This window comes from Aythya marila, assembly GCF_965140915.1.
Source record: "Aythya marila genome assembly, chromosome: 15".
NCBI classification, from domain to species: Eukaryota; Metazoa; Chordata; class Aves; order Anseriformes; family Anatidae; genus Aythya; species Aythya marila.
In genome coordinates this window covers 9,647,037-9,668,081 of record NC_139056.1, presented here as the reverse complement: position 1 = coordinate 9,668,081, position 21,045 = coordinate 9,647,037, and the positions used below count along the sequence as shown (strand labels likewise).

General features: G+C 41.3%; 2 protein-coding genes across 4 annotated transcripts; one reads left to right on the top strand and one right to left on the bottom strand.

Annotated features, from left to right (window-relative positions):
* Positions 1 to 1,029: 1,029 nt before the first annotated feature.
* Positions 1,030 to 15,350, bottom strand: REXO5 (RNA exonuclease 5). Of its 3 annotated transcripts, XM_082772723.1 has the most exons (19): positions 15,105 to 15,349; positions 13,921 to 14,042; positions 12,929 to 13,055; positions 11,986 to 12,073; positions 10,702 to 10,851; positions 10,459 to 10,547; positions 9,489 to 9,604; positions 8,523 to 8,661; positions 7,910 to 8,004; positions 7,004 to 7,106; positions 6,410 to 6,546; positions 5,979 to 6,087; positions 5,527 to 5,637; positions 5,272 to 5,409; positions 4,682 to 4,774; positions 3,969 to 4,188; positions 3,375 to 3,568; positions 2,647 to 2,756; positions 1,030 to 1,270 (listed from the first exon to the last, which is right to left on the bottom strand). In XM_082772723.1, exons 1-19 carry the CDS (start codon positions 15,225 to 15,227, stop codon positions 1,201 to 1,203), a joined length of 2,334 nt encoding a protein of 777 aa, XP_082628849.1. In that variant the 5' UTR covers positions 15,228 to 15,349; the 3' UTR covers positions 1,030 to 1,200. The 3 variants fall into 3 exon arrangements, with proteins under 3 accessions (XP_082628849.1, XP_082628850.1, XP_082628851.1); XM_082772724.1 differs by lacking the exon at positions 4,682 to 4,774 and having other exon boundaries at positions 15,105 to 15,350; XM_082772725.1 differs by lacking the exons at positions 11,986 to 12,073; positions 12,929 to 13,055; positions 13,921 to 14,042; positions 15,105 to 15,349 and adding an exon at positions 11,350 to 11,483.
* Positions 15,236 to 20,992, top strand: ERI2 (ERI1 exoribonuclease family member 2). The gene is made up of 8 exons (XM_082772726.1): positions 15,236 to 15,378; positions 15,465 to 15,604; positions 15,750 to 15,877; positions 16,019 to 16,175; positions 16,844 to 16,944; positions 18,127 to 18,208; positions 18,888 to 18,976; positions 19,181 to 20,992. Exons 1-8 carry the CDS (start codon positions 15,356 to 15,358, stop codon positions 20,519 to 20,521), a joined length of 2,061 nt encoding a protein of 686 aa, XP_082628852.1. The 5' UTR covers positions 15,236 to 15,355; the 3' UTR covers positions 20,522 to 20,992.
* The last annotated feature ends 53 nt before the right edge of the window (positions 20,993 to 21,045 follow it).

Below are 21,045 nucleotides of genomic sequence, written 5' to 3'. Positions count from 1 at the left end.
AAGGCTTTAAATTCTAGGTATGAGAAACACTGATGTGAGCATCTCCTACTCACTCACTAGTACTGCCTCTGAACAACACTGCATTCACTTTTCCCCGCTATTATTTTGCCTGCTCCTTCATGCAGCCATAAATGGCTCTTTGCTCAAGAGCTGTGCAAAGCAAACTTGGGATCGAAAGTAGGAGGGTGTGATATTCTGTCAGCTGTAGTTCATCATGTCTAAGTAATAACTCTTTCAAAATTATCTTAGCCTATTCCAATTCATCCCAAGAAATCCTTTGTCTCAAACTTTGTAACAAATGTTTCCTTTAGCTTTTTTTCAATGCCCAAAGCTTACCTAGGCATCCTTGTGCTTGCAAATTCAGTTTATTACCAAGAGATGGTCAGCCTTTATTTCTAGGTGGCAGTGGCTGCAAAGCACACAGCTGAAGCTGTTCAGGCTGTAAACCATCGCATCCTTCTGCTGGTCATGTACTGTTACAGCAGCTCTGCACCCAGCTGCCCCCTGAAACCACCTGTGATGTTTGCACAGGTATGTGTGTCCCTCAAAAGGGCCCTTGTCCCTCCCCCTGCAGCCACTGTAGAATTTTTTTTTTTGAAGGGTGCTGGAAGGTGGTTAAGGAAGGAAGAGAAAGTGGAGATTGTCCAAAAAGGATGAATCACCCATTCCTCCTTTCCATGGACTAAGGACAGTACTTTCCCAGAAAGGAGGCAGCAACTGCTTGAGGAGCTGGCACAGCACATTTCCAGAGATCCACGCAGTTCCCAAGAAGAGCCTTTAACTGTTGAGCAGCTGCTATAGGTACTACATTAGCTTAGCTTAGCTTACTGGTTTGTGGCCTCCAACATTTTACTGAACACAACCCAGCTCATCCATCAGGCTCCTCCAAGGAACCAGCTTGCTGAATTAGAGCACAGAGCAACAGTGATTGGGGTTTTTGCAAAAATACTGCCTCTACGTTGCCCCCAGCTCTTCCTCCAGCACTTGCCTAGGTCACTGCCAGGAAAAATGCTACAGCAAGAAGGGTTAACAGGAAAGCTATTGTGCTTTTAAGATGGTTTGAATAGCTTTTATTTTTAGACTTTATAAAAGATACAGTGAAAGGCTATTGTTCTTATGATAAGGGGGTCTTTACAGAGACATCAATATTTAAAGTAATTAAGAATATCTTAACAAAAGATTGCTTAAAAACATGGCAGCTTAACAAGCACTGCTCCCTCCATTATCTTTTATTCCCATCAGACCAAGGCCAGACTGCGATCCATGGATGCTGCAACATAAACAAGAGATGTTATTTCTGTTCAGGGTAGCAAAGTTAGCTGGCCTAGCAGTGAGGAGCCAGGAACCCCGTGTCAGCACACTGAAAAACTGCAAGGTTGTTCTTTGTTTTTTTCCCAGCCAACCATGAGTCATCATTCTTTTTAAACAAGAAGCCTGGGCTGAACTATCATTCCTCTGGGAAACAGTAATTTGGGAGCCTCAGTTGGCAAGAAACCTCTTCCAGGCCTGAGAGGTGCACCCTTTTTCCCAAACTGTCCCAGACATGGCTGAGTTATGCTGAAGCAGCATTTGACACCACGCTTCTGCAAGAAACCAGTTGTAGAGGGCTAGCATTTATCTAATGAGGGAAGAATTGCTGCTGTCTCATTTTGCATGCTATTATTCTTTGGTGTCATGGGAAACCAGCTAAATGATCTGTTCTCAAGGAAAAGAAATTGACGTTACCAACAACTGCCCAGGTAGAGCGGGCCATGCCAAGAGCTGCCTTTGGGATGCACCCTTGCTAAAAATAGCTTGTCACAGGCACTGAGCCCAAACGGGCTTGGGATGCCTCCCCCCTTGCAGGGACGGTGGTCAAGAAAATAATACAGCAGCGCATGTCCTCTCCTCAGGAAGCTTTGCAGGTAAGAGTGGGGAGCTGGGCCTGGCTGCAGAACCTGACAAAAGAGCTGCTGCTCTGGTTCCCTGCTTCTATAGCAGAGCCTGGCTCATGTCTCCCCAGAGGCCTGGTGCCCCTTCTGTTGAAGATGAACTTCAAAAAGACAGGGATAGATGTGACCCTTGTCTGACTGGCTGAAGAGCAATACTTAGAGAACTGAGAGGAGACTGCTGAACTAAGAATATATTTAGTAACTAAGGCCTTGCCTGGGAAAGATTCAATTTTCTTGTTAATAATTAAACAGGGACTGGCCATCCATGGCACTTCAGGGCCCTTGGGAAATAAAGGTAGCCTACCCCATATGGAAGCATCCCTGCTATTACCTCTGAGGTCCAACTCAACAATTGTGTCTTTCTTATGAAAGATAGCAGTGTTTTTTTTTTTTTCTTTTTTTTTTTTTCCCCCCCAAATCATGCTTTTATAGCTCTGACAGAAGAATGGAGTTAACCTGGATCCCTGATCCATGGTAAGGATGTGAAGCATATAAGGCAGGGTACCACCAGAGAACTGGTAGATGGTGCAGGGGAAAGAAGGGGGAGGGGTATGATTTTAATTTTGTTAACAAAATAACTTGACCATATATAAAACACTACCAACACCTAGTAGAATTTCTGAAGTGTGTTTCTCTCCCTCCTTAAATGTCTTTCCTGCAAGGACGGTGTAGTGAGGGAGAGGGGAGGACTCCTAGCAAAAGAGAGGCAAGTTACCTGTTTGTTCCAGGGAAGAGAACGACGCACAAGGTATTCTTCTGCAGACTTCTATAAAGCTTTTTTATAATCTGGTCCAACTTCTTCACCTTTTTCCTTAGATCCTGCTCCTGTGTAACAGAATACAAGCATTGAAATCCCCTATTCTTCTACAAATATGTAACAATCACATCTGAAAGTGTTTATACAGAGACTGACCCTGGAGCTGTGTCAGGGATGGAAGGGGCTACTCTATTTTTGGATAGCTTGTGGAAGTGCAACAGCCCAGCTGCAGGGAGTGCCACACACCCTACTCACACAGCACTGCAGCTTCCTCCACTAAAAATGGGAGCTGCACCTACATCTATCCTTTCCTGTAGGCTATACAACTTGTCGCTTCTCTCTGACTTCCATACACCTCCCTATACCTGTGCATTGCCCAGCCTGCTCTCAGCTGGGAGGCTGCAGTTCCCCTCTGTGGAACTCACTGTTCCATAGGCCCAGGCTGTTTTTCAGTTATTCTGTACCCCACTAATGCCACGTTATCTCCTGGGATTTACATCTCCAAGCTGCCTTATGAAAATTGAGCCATGGCAGCCTCTGCACCAGCAGAAGATCCAACTGCTACATACAGCTCTGTACCTAAGCCGCCTCCCAGTGACCACCTCTGGTTCCCAGGGCAGAGGCAGTTCCATGCCATTATCCTCGCTAACAAACTGCAACAAACGCCAGCATAGCCTTAAACTCACAGAGTCAGATAGAGGCACCGTCTTCTCACATAAGCTGTTTCCTACTTGCTTCCCACTGCTGTGATTCATTTGCCATATCCATCTCCAGAGGTGACCTGAAGCAAGTGCCTTCCTACTTCTTAACTTGCTGCCCTTCACAGCCCAGCTGTTTATAACTTCAAGGGCATCCACAGCACTTTGTGATGTCTGGAATTCTGAAAAGACAAGAAAGGGATCACCCTTTGCCAGTTATGATGCCCTGTTCTTTGGCACCTGCAGGGCCGTGCTAAAAAGGTAGAGGGTTAAAGGGAATGAGACACTGAAATCACTGCAGTAAGCAGATGCTCATCCTGCAAACAGGTAAGTGTCAGACTACAGAACTGCCAGTTACATGCAACACCACTCATCTGGCTGTTCTCTTCATTTTTTAGAAGCGATTACATGTCTGTGCAAAGCTTCACAGTAGCCAGCTGTGCTTTCACCCAAGTATCTTGAATACTGTCACTTGGAGCAGATGTGAGGTTCAGTTGCTCTTGCTGTGTCACTGAATTTCCCAGCACTGCTGAACAAGCTTATTTGAAGGAAATAACCAGGCTGCATGGCAAAGCTACTTACTGAGGAAACAGCAGTTCCTGTGCCTTCCACTCTGGAGATCCTTTGGCAGGAACAGAGTTTCCAGGCCTTCCAACTGGCTGAATTCTTCTTGCAAGTCTGTTTCGCTTAATGACTTCTTTAGACCCGCCACATAAATCACACCTTTGTTTTCTATATCGTGTTCTAGTTCCTGTATCAGAACATCACAGTCCAGCGTTGCAGCAGTGACAGGTCTCTGAACCTGGGTTAGGTCCAACAGGAACACACACAGCACATCAGCCAAAGCAGCCCTGTGTTCTGAGCTTCTGTTTTAAGTGATTCTGTCCAATTGCCAAAACTGTTAGCTATTTTTCCCTTCCATGAACAATGTAATTAAGGAAGGATAGATTAATTAGTCATGAAAAACATGTCTGTAATGCAGGACAATTAAGAATACTATGTATGTGGCATTTTAACACCTGGTTACTCAGCTCCTCATTTTTAAGACACAGTTGCCAGGTCAGAACGCTTTCTAACCCTTTCTGCTGGCAGATGGCAAAGAAAGAGGGCAACAACTTTCTGCCATCTCCTTTCTGCCAGTGGCCCTAAATTGTCTAGAGACAGGGAGATGGCAACAGCACAGCCAGCCAGGATTCGCCCAGACTCTATGCTCAGGGTAGGCACTACGAAGTGACATATCAGTCAGTATTCCTGTGCTACATGTAACTTAGGCTTTTGCTATTTACTTTGTTTACCTTAATGCAGGAACCTGCTACCTCAGCTCCATCTAGGCTTTCCACAGCAAGCTGGGCAGCTTCTAGCACCTCATACTGGATACAGACGTAGGGCTTGAAACAAGATAATACACTTCAGATTTATGAATAATACACATTAGCCCTACCCCTTGTTGTAAGTTGTGTTTGTTTTTGTTTTTTTTTAATAGCATATAAAAAGGGTAGGGTGGGTAATATAGGTAACACTCCATACACTGTAGCTGTTTAAAAAACCTTCAATTAACTTGGCAATTATTAGCAACCTTGTTTTGCCACTAAAGGCCTTAGCATATCAATTCTCTTGAGAGGAACAAAAATCATCTTGGTTTCACCAGTACTCAGTTAAAGCTCTTCAGCTTGAGCAGCATTGTTATGCCACATCAGCTATGCTTCTTGTTGCTGTGTGCAGCAGCTTTTATATGTGCTGAATTGTTGTAGCTCATGACTAAGCAGCCAGAGAAAAAAACACAAGAGACAAAAAAAGATATTTAAGTGGTTCTCATCCCTATCTATCCTAGAGGTTACTCTGGACTTCACTGCCTGTCAAACTGAATGCCTTGAGTGCCCCTCACCTGGTACGTTTCCGTTACCACTGTCAGAGACTGGATTGGTCCACACTTCCCAAATTCTTTTTTCACAGACTTCAGGCAGAAACTTTCTTCAAAAGGACCTGCATAAATTGTCAGCATGTCAGTCAGCTTGCTTCTCACCTGTGGGAACACAGATTAGAGAAGGAACTTCACAAAGCATACATGTCTCTTTCCAAGTTGAGCAATGAAGACTGGTATTGCTCAAAAAAAAAAAAAAAAAAAAAAAAAAAGAGGTACCTTCTCACAAAATCCAGCAGGAAGATGAGATGCAATGTACTCTGGACCCAAACTGAACTGAACGATACTGAATGTGGAGAGGGGAACATCTTCTAAGGCTCTCTGAAGAATCTGGGAGGAAAAGAGTACATATGGCTCAAAGAGGTGCAAGGTAATTGTACTGCAAAAGATCAGAAACAAAGCTCTTGAATTTAGTTCTCCACTTTAATTGTCATTATTGTCCAAGGAAGCCCTCAGGCAGAAATTCTTCTTTAGTGAGTCATGAGAGGGTGATAGAGGATCAAAGCTTATTTCTGAAATAAGAAAATGGATTTAGCTAACCTGGTATTAACACTATTGCTAACGCTACCGTCAGCCAGCTTTTTAAAATAGGACTCATCAACCCACCCCCAGAACAAGAACTTCAAACTACTTTGAAGCTTGCTTAGACCAACCCACCCAAATCCATTCACCTGTTTGTTTGAAGTGCTTAGGTTACTCTGACACAGGCCAGAAGAATCCACTTCTTGTCTGCCTAAAAGGAGGGGTTTTTGGCCAGTCACCTGCAAGCAGTCTAAAAAACTAGCGGAGAGAAAAAAAAGCTGTGATGCACAGTAGTTATTGATATGGTGAGTTAAAAGCATGTAAGGAAGTGCCTGTCACTGAGAAATGACACAGTTCATTAAAGAAATCTTAAATAATATTCTTGCCCTCAAGATCAAAAGCAGCCTGGAAAATGCTTTGTGAAATTTAAGATACTATTTCTGAAAATTTTGCAGTGTTACTCTACAATTATCTGTGTCTCTCTGAAGGCACTGGTGGCTTTTGAAAACATAAGATACTTCTATGATTTCACTGAGGATTTGATCAAAGGAAAAACATGCATATCTGAGAATCTTATTACCATGGTTTGGATAGATGTGGAGGATCATTCGACTGCTTCTGGACCCTACATCCTTGTGGCTGTAACGCAGATTTGTTCTGTGACACCTCAGTCAGTCTTTCAGTTGTCAGCAGCATTTCCAAATTTAGTTCTGCTACCTTGTGGAAGGAAGAAGATGAGTAGATTGGTTTCATCTCAACTAATTGTAGCTAACCAAATAGCATGTGCCTTCTCTATGAGTCACCTAGGCACATTCCACAGTAGTGGAGAAAGACAAACATTCATTTTTTGCCTTATTATTTTCTGTTGTCATTTTAAGCATGCAGCACTTAGGGCATCAACCAGCACATCCAAAACATCCTCTCAAGAAACCAACAGTACAAGGGGATTCAAAAAACCTCCTGCCAAAACATACGAGGTCCTCACTTCTTTATTTAGAAAAAAAATGATAGGTACTCCTGTAGGCTGCAAGCGTCTGAATCTTTCTTCCCCCAATGCCCCTCTGCAAGATCAGCCTGATTTCTCTTTTAAATCAGTAAGAGGATGGGCAAGAATGCTTTTTCTTCGTATACACAACTTGTATATTCTGCTGTTAAAGATATTAGATATAGCTACCTTTGCTGGTCCTTGCTCAATAAAGAATTGAGCCAGTTCCAATGCAGCTCTTGCATCTTCTGTAGGATCATGACCAAGGTTCTGGTCACACTGGATCTCCTTCCTAGGGCATCAAAATTAGGTGTACTGGCAGGTTATCTGTTTTTCCATACTGACCAACATCTCGTCTTTTCTAAATTGGGTCCTTTTCAGGCAAAATAGCTTTCCCCTCTCCAAAAAGGATTTCAATTCTGTGCAGCAGTATTCTTGTGAAATATTCCCCAAAGTTACTGCAAGAAATATTTTTGCAACATTGAGCAAAACACCGTTTACAGGGTTTGACAGAAGCAGCAGTAATACTTGGTATTCTGAGGCATGATTATTTTTAATTTTGCTTTTTCCTTGACCAATGACCCAATGCACAGGCAGGGAGGCAACCTCCAAGTCAGTGAGGTTTGGAGCTACAGAGTAAATGGTGCGTGCTGGATTGTTAAGATGTGCTATGATAGCTAGCATAGCAAGGGACATGATTAAGTCAGTAAATTATACTTCTATAAGTTAGCTTTTCTTTCTAGATAACTGCAACATATCTCATTTATGTGAGCCAGAGTTCATTTGCTGCTCTACAATTTCATATAGTGGTAGACGTGCAGAAAAGCTAGTTTTGTGGTTCACATACAAATGAGCTCATTACTGGTTGTGTCATAGCATCCCTGCTTGCTCAAAGATAAGCCAATTTATGACACTGCCTGATGTTTCAAGCACACAGTAAACTCCTCTTTATTGTCTGTTTGCACAGCCTGCTCTCCTTCCTTTTGAGTTTTATCAGAAGGAAAAAAATTCTCATCCTACTGGTGGAAGAGCAGGACCCTATAGCCCCCATAACAGTTTCTAATACTTTCCATGACAATGCAAAAATAATCTTACCCTAAAACAGCTTTGGCTAAAAATTTTAGCTTAAATCTTCGACCTTCATTTCTGGCAAAAAGCAGTGAAGTATCAATAACACTAGGGTGGATCATCTGGAGGAGAGAAAACATCACCAGTTTAATTAAGAACAGCACTCACATAGAATTGGGCAGTGACTCCATTATCTGTGCCTCTGGCCTTTCATTTCAGTTGCCTATTTGTCACTGACAGATAACTGGTTCAGACAAGAGAACACATGGGAACCATGAAACAGCCCCAAATCTCCTTTCTAATGCTCTGTTGGGAAGACCAAGGTGGGGTTGGAATGACTACGACTCAAGCATTTTGGCCGGTTAAATTCAATACAGGAAGGACTTTAGTTCTTCCCATGACAGTGATCGAAAGCACCTGGCTGAAGCAGAAAGGTGAAGCTTCTTCCTTTTGGGTTCTGAACAGCACCTTGCAGGTTTTATAGATGGAAGGGGAGTATTTCTCTTTTAAATCCTTACAGTCATAAGGCTATTCATAATGAAAAGCAACTAACAAGTGTTTACTGATTAAAAAAAAATAGAACTTTCAGACCTGAAACGAACAGCAGTTCTGGGAAAAATACTCTTAAAAGCATACTCACTTCCAAAGCCTGGAGATCAGCATTTAGAGAATGACCCACCAATACTGCATCATGCGGCAGTATTTTTTTTAGTCTGCTTTGTATGTCTGGCAATCTTGTTTTCACCGGAAGCAGCATCTTCCTTGTGATTCCCGAGAATCTTCAAAACAGAAAGTGGAAGGAGTACAAGCTGTGCATCAGCAACAGCACTTACTGGAGAACATTACAAGCAGCATATGTAAAATAAGAACCCAGTGTAACAAATGAGAGAATGCAATTTATTGCTTCCTTAAATGCATTCCAACATAAGAGGATATACTGCACAAATATTAAGCTGCTACAGTTACCATATCTGTTTCAAAAGTTTGTTCTTTTTCAAGCATAACTTAAGTGATGCAGTTCTTAGCATCAGATAGCACAGGTAAGGAAATATTGCAAAGCTGACATGGAAGGAAATGCTTCCAAGTAACCTGAGGGAATTGGCACTTCACCTCCTGGAAACATGCAGGCAAAGTCTTGGAGAAGACGTGGCTTGAATTTTGCCTTCTTTTGTTATAATACTGAGCCCAGCCCTAGAGCTTGAAGTGAGTTTATGACCTGCACTGTTCATTTTCTACAGACGAGCAAACTTAGCTAGAGAGCAGAGACCCAGACTGCAATCCCGTACTCTTACTCACCCTGTGTCCTACTTTATATCTGGAAGTAAAGAGTAACCTGTACTGTGTATCATTAACTTTTCCTAGAACACTGCAGAATGATAATGCTTCTGTCTAGACACAGGGGCACTGCACAGCAGGGAGTGCATACATAATGTTGGTTATTCTACCCACAAAGCACAAACCAGATTCTTAACACCAAGTACAATGCAGTAGACATTGGCGAGTAGACAAGCGTACAGACCAGAGTCTTCTGCAAGGTCCTGTGTTACAGGCTTGATTTGAAAGGCTTGTAGCTCTTGAAGAGATAAGACACTTCAGTACGACTCACCTGGTGCGGTAGTTCACTATTGTGCTTTCAGGTTTGACTAGTTCATTCAAGAGGCATTGACCCTGTGCATCCACCAAAGAGACACGAGTGACTTCATTCCCCCTTGCAGTCAGGCACTGTCAGGAAAAAGCAGAGGCAGCTTTTGAATCAGCACAACGCTGCTATTCAACAACCTTAGCTGAGATCTGCTTTGGCTACAGCCAGCATCACTGCTAAGGAGTTGCTTTACTTAGAGATCTGCCAGTTATAGCTTGCTTCATGCTGTAGCATGCTTCGTTTTAATTGTTAAATGCCCACCATAAACACAGCGAACACACAGGCAAGCACAACACAAAGATAGCCTTTACAAAGAAGTGCTGATTTCACAGAATCAGTTTGTATTCTGCACTGCAGGGCTGCAACTGACAGCACCTTCACCAGAGAAGATAAATAGAATTTAAAAGTAGGGCCCAAATCACATTGTTAGTCACTCAATGCTGATGCCAACGGGGCATCTCTGCAAGGTCAGAACTGCACTAAGAGAGGAATCCTCACCACAGCACGTTGCTGAAAGAACTGGGATAGCTAAAGGTGTAGCACAGGGACATCTCTGCATTCCCAAGCTTTGGGGAGAGCTGGGAGAAGGAGAGTTACTGCAGCATTGGTGATGGACCTGGCAGTTCCAGATGCTGTTCTGAAAACCACCAAGTAACTGAGTTCTCTGGAGGAGAACTCTGAGTCCTTCCTGTGGTTGTATTAACACTGGTACCATCACTGAAGGGATTGGCAGCAGATGTATTAATACATCTATTGTATATTTTATATACATATATATACATATATACATATGTATATATATGTATATAAAATATACAATACATTTATTAATACATGGTTTAATAAATGCCCAGGGTGCCTGGCTCATTTTGGAATAGCTGCTTGGAGCTTGATTGCTTGACTATGCTTTGTAAGGTCACACATTTATTTTTACCATTTCACAATCCAGACCAAAGAGGGGGCTGCTGTCTGTCCTCTGCTGATCACACTCTGTATGCACATAACCCTTACATCCAGGGGAGCCTAAAATGAAAAGACACCTGTGAACAAGACACAGACCTCCCTCTTCTAACAGAAGTCATGTATCTTACATGACCAGGCATATCATTAACTGGCAAAATTAAAAGCAAACAAAAACCAACCCAGCCCAACCAAGCAAAAACCTCAAAAAACTGACCTTTCATGGGATAATCATTTTTTTTCAGCTCTTCTAAAGTTAGAATGTACCTAGTAAGGCCTTGTTTTGATTCTCCGTATTTCCGGATGATGGGATCACATTGCAAGTCTGAGTTTTTAGGAATACATCCACTGCTAGTGGAAATCAAGCCTGTAACATACAGAATCACCTGTCAAGTTCAGACAGCACTCCTTACTTGCAGTTTTCTGCATTAGTATGCACACTAAGAGGTTACACCATTTCACAATTAAACACTACGTGGAACAATAAGATATATATATATATATATATAAATAAAAGGATAAATGATACATGCTGATGTGTGACAGGGTACTTGAATCCTACTCCCAGTTTAGCTACTGGCAGTTAGCTGATTGTGAGCAAGTCACGTCACAAGTCTGTCTCACATTCCTTTCAGTAACAGAACACTTTTCTCATAAGCATGACAGCATAGTCATCTGTTATGTAAGCTGTAAAAGTTCTCTTTTTTCCTACTTTCTGTGTGAAATTCTTTTCCCAAAGTATTATTAGGAGAAAAGACACTCTGTGGTTCAAAAAGAAGCAAACTGACACCAGAATCCACAGCTGTATAAAGTCTAATTATTTTGTAGGTGATTCCCTGCAGATTGCACTTAAAGAGAAATATACCTGACATCTCAGATCTGTGACTGTGCAGTAGGTTTACAGTCAGGATGCTAGAGGACTTTGTCAATACATTGAAAGTAACAGCTGTTCATTCTCCCATTTAGGACTGGAATTCAAGATTCTTTGTTACACTTCTAACAATTTCAGTGAAGTTCTCATTGTAGTCTCTTGCGGGTTTTGTACAAGCCCGTTGGATTACAATCACCTCTATAAAGAGTGTAAAAATAGGAGATCAGTTGTCAACATACCTATTCTTTACCTTGATTTGCAGCTCAGCATAACAAAGAAAACTACGAGCAAATGAGTAATATCTTAGCTTGAATCTACTTTATATCCGTGTATCTATTATTAGATATACATTACAATAAAATAACCACAAAATGGATAACGAAGCATCAGAATTTTGGGTTAAACTTACTAAGGTTTTCTGTTCTTTTTGCATATACTTATGACAGTAAGTCCAACAGAGAGTTACTGAACTAGTTAGAGGAACTAGCCTCTTGGCTATTATACTTGTTCCTTTGTAAACAAGTTTAGCATAGCAGCATGTTGGGGTAGCACAGCATGCAAAGCTATTAAATTACTCTTGAAAGCAAATCACTGTGACTAAAACGGATGGTGCAAAGCCAACCAAGATACCTTGTGCATTGTTTTGAGTTTTCGCATCTGCTCCTTCTCCATACAGGTTGGCTAGGAAGCTGGCTGAAGAAGGTGGTAATGTGAATCTCTGGAGAGAAAAAAAAAAAAAAAAAAGAAAAAAAAGAGATGTTTTAGGAACTTTGAATCACAGCAGAAATGTCAAGTATATAAGGTGCCTCTTTATCCCCACAGCAATAACATTTAGAGAAAGGTGGTTAAAAAAAGTAGCAGAAGCACGTTGGGCATTTTCACAAGAAAACAAAACAAAACACAAACCAAACATTTTGATGATGACGCACACTATAGAACTCTTTGTACTAAGGAAAGATTTGCTTTCCCAGATATGACTGCAAATGCAAGTTTCAGACTTTAATTGATAGAAACTAAAGCACTTCCAGACTTTCCAGCTAAGCTGTGATTTTGTATTTGCTGCAGTTCAGAGAGAATTCTCTAGAAGTTCCAATCAAAGCACTTCTTTCTTCCTTCAAAACCATTGCTTGTAGCTCAGAATAATGCTTTTGGGAAATGGAAGAAATCTGATAGAAAGTGTAAATTGTCAGAGTGAGATTTTTCAATCAGTCATAACTCTGAGATTCTCCTCACTCATAGCTTAAAGTAAATTTCAAATCAACCGAGGTATTTTCAATCTCCCAGGCATCCTGAAGATGTTGGAAGTACGGAGGGCTGAAACACCAATGTATGCACATTTCACCTGGTAAGGCTTCAAAGACTTAAGTCTTGAAAAATCTGCTTCCAATATTAAAGCCATGGTCTTTGTTCTGGGCTTACAAAGGCCACTAACAGATCCTCTCATGGCTTTAGGAGTCAAAAGGCAGACTCTTCCTATTGGAAAGACAATAATTTCACTGCAGCAATAATCATTGGGACGTGCTTTAAGGATTGCAGGAATTTTAGCAGACATCAATATAGCTTGGGGACTTACATGCTGGAACACTTTTCTGAGGTGTTTGAACTGTAAATAGAATTTGTAGAAATGGAGTTGGCTCATCTCATGTAGAACAATAACCACAACCCCTGCCAGGTGGCTTTGGTGATAAATACGGCACCAGCTGCAATTAAACAAAAGAAATCAAAGCAAAACAATCATCAAACACTCTTAAAAACAAACTTGGCGCCAACCCAGCTTTTCGGTCAGTCAGTGGCAAAGTGCCAAGTGACTTCAATGAGAAGAGGCTTTTCTAGCTGATCTCAGCCAGCCACATATTCCTAGAAGCAACATAACATGAGAGACAGAAAGAATGAATTGTAGCAAAATTCTGTTACAGTACCATTTCAAGTCATAACCTACCCACCTCATTTATATTAATCAGAATATGAAACATACAAGTAACTTCAGCTGTAGTGATACAGCCTAGTCAATCAAACTGAAGAATGGAATCATTTCATCAAAATGAAAGCTTCACAAAATCACTTTCTCTTTGACAGTAAAAATCCAAAGTGGAGCATTTTGGCCTTTAGCTTTATTATATTTCACCATATTTATGCCATCCGAGGTTGTATACACTCCTCAGCCTCCCACTTCCATTGCTGAGAAATTGCCCCGAAAAAGAGCAGTGATTAAATTGTCCTTCCCAAAACACTCTAGAGAAAACATTTCAATTATATCTGTCATTAAATGTTTTGCATTAATATTTTAACATATTTTTTTTTCTCAGTGTGTTTTTTATACAAAAAATTGTTTAATTTTTGGTAACTACATGAAGCAAAGCTATGAAATGGTAGAATTTTTATCAGAGGAGAAATTGTGGTCTCCAGCCAAGTCTAACAAGAACCATATCTACACAATGCAGTCTGTCATTATGGCATCTGTGCTGCAAGGATTCTAAAACAAGCATTGCCTATGCCTTTAGATAGGTTTTCACAGCATATGAGGACATAAGACAGGGTTGATTCCCAAATATGAAAGTGTTATACCTGGGCTGTGTGACATTGTAGCATTTTCCCAAAGCTGCATACTTTAACAACTCATAAACTTGGTCATGGCTGATTTCACAGTCCTCACCAAATAAAGCTGCAGACAAGCGAGATGACTTTTCCTGCAGAAAGGAAAATGCCAGTAAAGAAAGTTCCATGTGATCACATAAGTTTGCAGAAAATGAAGTCAATTATACAGTAAAAGGAAACTATTTACCACTCAGGTGCAATCAACTACACGTAAAATAACTCTTCCATTCAGTAAATGTTCAGTTTCATGGGCAAAAAGTTCCTTTCCAGATCCCACTTCAATATTAAATTCACTGTCAGTGTTTCAGTAACCCAGGTCCTCTAACTTCACAGATGTATTTTGTAACAACGAACATGTGAGGACATATATAGTAAGGAGACTTTTAAGGTTACTTAATTTTCAAATATGATGTGCTATAGTCTCAACCCCTTCACCCACTCCCTGCTGTAGAGCTTTGGGCATTTATAGAAGAGTTATATGTAGCCATTTGTTCTGTTGAAACTCATTTACTTCATTTACACTGTGTCATCTGCTTGGGTGGATGGATCTGCTGGCCTCTACAGGAAAAATGTTTCGTTACTATGCAAGGCAGATACGAGGAAAAAAGCATCAGACTAGATGAGATGAAATGAACGCTACCGCACAACTCTGCACAACAGCTCTTTAAGCCATGATCCTAAAATCAAGAGTTCTCCCAAGCTGGCCAGCAAGCAGGTACATTATTTTGGAGGCCTCCATTACCCATCTGCCCTGTTCCGATAGCGCTCTTTTGGCCTGCAGTTTTTACAGATACTCTTTTTTACCTAATGAAAAGACACTGTGGCATACTGATGTCATAGCTGAAAAGAAAAAATGAGGAAAAAAAGCACAAACAAGCAACCAACACTACAGATGGAATCCCGCAGGGGGCTTACTCGGGTATCTGCCTCGCTACCAGGCAGTGTTTTCCCTAGCACGCTACCGAGCCTCGTGCTCGGTAATTGCGGCAGAGCCTGCCCCCTGGGCTGTGCTGGTGCAATTTAAGGCCCGGCTTAGAAGTTAAACAGAGGCGCCAGCCTGTGAGGCTGAGCGGCCAAACCCCCGCTAGGAACCCGCAGCGCCATGGCCCCCAGCCCCTCAGGCTGACCCGAGGCTCCCCGCCCCGGCCGCCTACCTTCGCCTTGTGCCGGCCGCCCCGTTCCGTCCTGCTCCTCTTCCGAGCCACCCCCAGCCCCTCCGCGGTGCCATCAGCCTCGGCGGGCCTCTTGCAGGCGTTCCCGCAGCCGCTGCCAGCCATGACCCCACTCCGGGCCGCCGGAGCTTTCCTCAGGGCCAGCCCCGCCCCGCGGCCCCGCTCCGCCCCGCTCCGCCCGCGGCCCGGCGGGAAGCTCGAAATGGCGGCCGGCGGCCCGCGCTGAGGCGGGGATGGCCACCAAGCGCCTGGCCAGGTGCGGGCCCCGAGGGCGCCGGGAGGGGAGGCCGGGAGCGGGGCGAGGCGAGGCGGGTGCTGAGGGGAGCTCGGTGTCGCCCGCAGGCAGCTGGGGCTGGCGAGGAGCAGCGGGCGGGCGCGGAGCGGAGCGGCGGTGACGGCGGAGCAGCGCTTCGGGCACCTGGTGGTCGTGGACCTGGAGGCCACCTGCTGGCGGGGCGAGCGGCGCCACAGCCCCGAGATCAGTGAGTGGCGGCCCAGCGGGCCCTTGGCGCCTGGTCGCCCTCCGCTGACGGCTCGGCCCGTGTGTACGCGGACGGAATGACCTCCGCGAGCAGCTTTAACCTTTCTGGCCTGTTCCTTCCCCGTCTCGTTCTGGTTTTGTCGCAGTTGAATTTCCAGCAGTCCTGCTGAACACCGCCACCGGAGAGATCGAAGCGGAGTTCCACACCTACGTCCAGCCCCAGGAGCATCCCGTGCTCTCCGAGTTCTGTACGGAGCTGACCGGCATAACGCAGGTGTAGTGCCGTTCTGGGTGAAGTTAAAATTGCTGCTTACTACTATTTTGTGGAGACCTTTAAAGAGGGCTAAGGAGAAATAAGCCTCAAATGAATTCCAGTCCATATTAACACACACATCTCTTCTTCTCTTTCATAAAGAATCAAGTCGATGAAGGGGTCCCTCTAAACATTTGTTTATCACAGTTTTTGAAATGGATTCAAAAGATACAACAGGAGAAGAAAATTGTATTCAATTCAGATACTCCAAGTAATTCTATTTCAGAAGCAAAACCATGTACGTTTGTCACTTGGACAGGTAGGTAGAATTTTCATTTAATTTTTCTGCAAATTAATACCCATTAAAACTGAACATTTGGTGGTGCTAGTAAGATTGCATCTTCACTGCTAGGGAGTCAAAATCCTGTTAAATATTAGGGATATGATATCGGATAAGACTGAAAATATGAATACTGTTGAATTCTGACTTGTTCACTCTATATTTGTCTCCAGGGTCATCACATTTTTCTGCTTTACACAGAGTGCAATGTGTTGCCATTCTCAACAAGTGTAAATGATTTAGTGAGGTCTCCAAGATATTAATGTATCACAAAGTCATTGTTTACTAAGAGCATGCACTCACTTGTCATCTTGAACCATTGCAGCAACCCAAGTGCTTCTCATGTACAAAGGCTTCATGTGTCCTGTACCCATCTGTACAGGATGTTACTAGTATGTTGATTCATCTCTTTATGTAGGTTTTAAGGCATGCTTAGGACAGTTATGGAAGTACAGCAGTACCGGCGACCTGCCCAATTAAACGTCTGTGCTCACTATCTATAGTTATCACGCAAACAGTTGCATTTTTTCTTGCTGATTTTTTTTTTGTAACCCCTAGTCCATTCAGATGAGAGAAAGGCCTAATTGGAAGGCATCAGGATTAAAAAATATAGTAAATCTTCATTTGGTTTTGCTTTTTCTGTGCAGACTGGGACCTGGGTGTGTGCTTGCAGTATGAGTGTAAAAGGAAGCAGTTGCGAAAACCTGACATCTTAAATTCCTGGATTGATCTCAAAGCAACATATAAGGTGAGAAAAATCAATAGACTGACACACTTATACCCATGTTACCATCTCAAAGGCCAAGTATACCTAAACCAATAGCGTATGTTCCAGCGTCTAGTTACTCCTTTGTTTTCTTTCTGTGTTATCACTCAATAATGAATTGCATGCTCTAGAACGGCATGAATTTTAACAGTCTTAATGCTTAGAAAAGTATTGAGTGGTTCTGTTACATAAATGAATGATAATCCCAGAAGATTTTTTTTGAGCTGCTCTTCCCTTCCTGACATCTTTTACTCTGATTGCTGCCTTAACTTGTTTTTCTTATGTTCTTCTTACTGCTTTACACTGCTGCATGGAAAATAGTGATCCTCAGCTGTTTAGAAGGTACATATGGACCTAGTACAGGATTTAAATATATGTATATATATATACAAACTTTGACCAGAAAGTATATTCTGAACAGCATTAGCAATACTGGAAAATGAATATATATATATATATATATACACACACACATATAAAATACGTATATAAAATGCATTTATACTGAGAAAATGAAAGGCTTTGTGTACGTGTGTTTGTGTTGGTGGGATTTTTTGGCTCATTTTTTCATAGTCTACATTGGAACAGAGTTCTGCCTCAGGGACTAATGGCAGCTGGGTTCCCCTGTGTAGCCAGGGAAGCTCTCAAAGGTTTATCCAGGAGTCTACCTGTCCACTGATACTTGGAGTTTAAGCAGCAGAATTAAGTCTCTGAAGATAAGCAGGGCATTCATATGAGAAACAGGGATTATTAAATGAGAAAAAGTATTATATTTGGCACATACGTAAACTCTTTTTAATGCTTATGCCTTTGCAATGCATAACAGTTTAAATATTCAAGATAGTATTTATCAGTGTATTCCTCAAGGCTGTTGTTAAGGCCTTCATCAATGCAAACCATAAAGTGCAAATGAAGGTAAAATGAGGTAAGATAGAATGGATTAGTTTAAGGCTGGGAGAAGGGATTTATGGTTCTTTCCATTCTAATCTGTTACAGGGTAAGTCACATACTGAGTTACACTTGTCTTCATTTTACAGTTGTGATAAATATTTGGCCTTGTGAGATGTACTATTTGTAAGGTGATATTTCTGAACTGTTTTTCACTCCACTGTGAAGGGGTTTTGAAATGTTTTTTTTATTAACCACCTGCATGTTTTTCCCTAGGCCTTCTATAATAGAAAGCCTAAAGGACTAAATGGTGCTTTGCAGGATTTGGGGCTAACTTTTGCAGGACGGGAACATTCTGGTAAGCATGATATGATCATCCTCATTTTAACATACATACATATCTTTTATAAGACTAGATAGCTACTGTTTAGCTTTAGTTAGGTAAATTAAACTAGCTAGTAATATCTACTAGTTAATATAAATGTTACCGTTACTTCCAGGCTATGCGATGTTCTGTTCAACAAAACCATCAAAGTAAGAAAAGACAGATTCTTCAAAGATCAGTTTGTCATTTCTAACCTCATGCTTTGTTTCAGAAATCTTTCCTAGAACTTTTGCCTGTATGTTGCACAAGATCAAGCTCTGGATTGCTAGGGTGCAAAAGAAAAAAGAGCATGGGAAAGATAAGAAAACTTGATCTTCCCTGATAGGTCTGGACAGCTTATTAGTGTAAGAGAATACCAGCGCAATGTGATTTTTTTACTTTTTTTTTGACCTAACTAATACAACTGAACATGGATTTTGATCATTGTGTCTATATATTCAGCTATATGGGTTGTTCCTTCAGATGTTTCAGCACAGGAGATTTTTTTTCTTTTTAACTTCCACTGCCCTTTTCTGAACTATATAACAGTGTCAGAATTATGTGAATCCATTTCATTTATGTAAGGTGTACCTAAATGTCACTTTTCCTCTAATAAGAACCATCCCCAGTAGTAGTTTAAAAGGAAGGCATTAATATAACCATGCTTTTGAAGGGTTGGATGATTCTCGGAATACTGCCCGTCTTGCTTGGAGGATGATTTGTGATGGATGTGTGTTGAAAATTACTAAATCTTTGGATAAGGTTAGTAACTATTTCGTATCTATCCTCCTATTTGTCTTACAGCCTGAAATACAGATGAAGGGTGAGCTATAACAAAACCAGTATCTTGACTATGAATAATAATAATATCCATAAGCTGACACACTTACTAGTTTTGTACATTGATTTCTGAAACTACTTGAGTATTCACTCTCCAAAATCTCTTTTGATATATGGACTCCCTAGGCATACCTGAAGAAGAATTTAATTTCTAGAACACTGAACGCAAACTTCGCTGACAAGACTCCACTGGGAACTAACAGCAGACCTGAGACATCTAGAGAGAGAACTTGTAAAATAAACTCTCTGGCAGAGAAAAACCACAACAGTATTGCAGGATTTATCATAAATTCTAATGTACAAACTGAAGAACAACAGACCACTTGTACTGATTCCTCTGCAGACATCCATGTTGCATCTAGCAGCAGCTCGAGGACTGACTTAAACAATCAAGCCCAAAGCTCTTTGTCAGTGTCTACTGACAGATTTCCTCTTCCTCTTAGACATGTGCAGCAATCTCACAGTAATTTATCAACAGGCATTCAGCAAGGATTGAACAACGGGCATATTATGAGTACAACCAGATACAGCCCAGTACATGAATCAGGACTAGTACTTGTCTCCACTACCATCTCCTCAGTTAACATCTCCACTGAGGATATCAGTACTAGTTCTGACTGTTTACCTCTGCTGGCTGACTGGGAAGATGTAGCTTTAATACCAGAATCTCAATCTGAACAAAAATCAGACTGTGTTGAATTTAAAGATGGCTCAAGTATGGATATTTTAACAGTGTTTGAAGAAGAAACAATTCCAAAGCAATCAGCTGTGATGAGTTCAAATAATCAAAGTTCAGGGAAAAGTGTTGTACCTGTGGAATCTCTCAAATCTATCATTTACAAAAGTCCTGATACTACTATCTATAATGTAGGAACAGTACAAGGGCAGACTTCAAATCTTTCAGCTTTTAAGTTACCATCTGCAAAGGCAAATGCTATTTCATCACAATCAAAATCATTGAAAAATTATTCCACTCCTTTTGAGGTTCCTAAAAGAAAGCCAACTAGTCCAAAAATGTTCCCACCAGCAAAGAAACGGTCTTTCTCTATATATCAAGAAAAAAATGCATCTTTTGATCATTCCTTACCTTTAAGAAGTTCAAACTTGTCCAAAGTATCTCATACCATTCTGAACTCCACTGTCAATCTGAATCAGCCTGTAACAGCTGTGAAAAACGAAAAACCAACTCCCCCTCTGTGTAACTGTGGTCGAAGAGCTAAAAGGCTTTATGTATCAAATGCTGGTCCAAATCATGGCAAAGCGTTTTTTTGTTGTCCTGTTGGTAAGCATGACAGTAATAAGAAAGGTTGTGGATACTTCAAGTGGGAAAATGCCTTTCTAAAAGAGAAAACTAATGTTCTCACCCTGAATGCAGGTGCCTCGACCTCTCTTGGAACTTGCCCCAGTACTTTAGGAAATTCTTCCAACAAAAACCGTTTGTTCCTTAGGCCATCTATGAGAACTTGACATTTACTTTTTTTTTTTTTTTGGTCTGAATCTTTAATCGTTAGTTAACCACACTTAATATAACCAGGACAGTCTAATGATGTCAGATGTTTTCATCCCATTCTCAGAATGTGACATTGCTTGGTTAATGTGGATAAAAATTGAAAATGCTCAAGCATACAATAATATTCATATATTATAAACTATATCATTAATGCAGTGTGAGAGAACAGAAAAAAGTAAATGCTAAGATTAGTATAAGCAGCTATTAATTATACTGTATCATGTATTTTAAATTCTTTGCTAGTCTAGTCCTCAACACTTTAATGCTGTAGATTTTATTTGCACTATTTTTTCTAAATATACTTTCAGTGATTATAACTTTGAAAATGTATTTATAAGTTATCACACTTTTCAAAAGTGATTCTTGAAACAAGTGTTCTTTTAAACTCTTTTTTAAATCAAGTAACAATAAAGATAAAATGCCAGTGACACTTTTCAGTTTATTTAATGCATCTGTTGTACTCTTGACTACATGAATTTTC

What these genes read in the sequence shown, in the direction of transcription:
- REXO5 (XM_082772723.1), bottom strand. Translation starts at nt 15,227, where the DNA reads ATGGCTGGCAGCGGCTGCGGGAACGCCTGCAAGAGGCCCGCCGAGGCT. An exon ending in TAAGCACTTCAAACAAACAG is followed by an intron (nt 5,638 to 5,978) that starts GTGAATGGATTT and finishes TTTTCCTCCCAG; the next exon opens with ATTCTTCAGAGAGCCTTAGA. An exon ending in CGGTGCCTCTATCTGACTCT is followed by an intron (nt 2,757 to 3,374) that starts GTGAGTTTAAGG and finishes TCTGTTACACAG; the next exon opens with GAGCAGGATCTAAGGAAAAA.
- ERI2 (XM_082772726.1), top strand. Translation starts at nt 15,356, where the DNA reads ATGGCCACCAAGCGCCTGGCCAG. An exon ending in TACGTTTGTCACTTGGACAG is followed by an intron (nt 16,176 to 16,843) that starts GTAGGTAGAATT and finishes TTTTCTGTGCAG; the next exon opens with ACTGGGACCTGGGTGTGTGC. An exon ending in TTACTAAATCTTTGGATAAG is followed by an intron (nt 18,977 to 19,180) that starts GTTAGTAACTAT and finishes TGGACTCCCTAG; the next exon opens with GCATACCTGAAGAAGAATTT.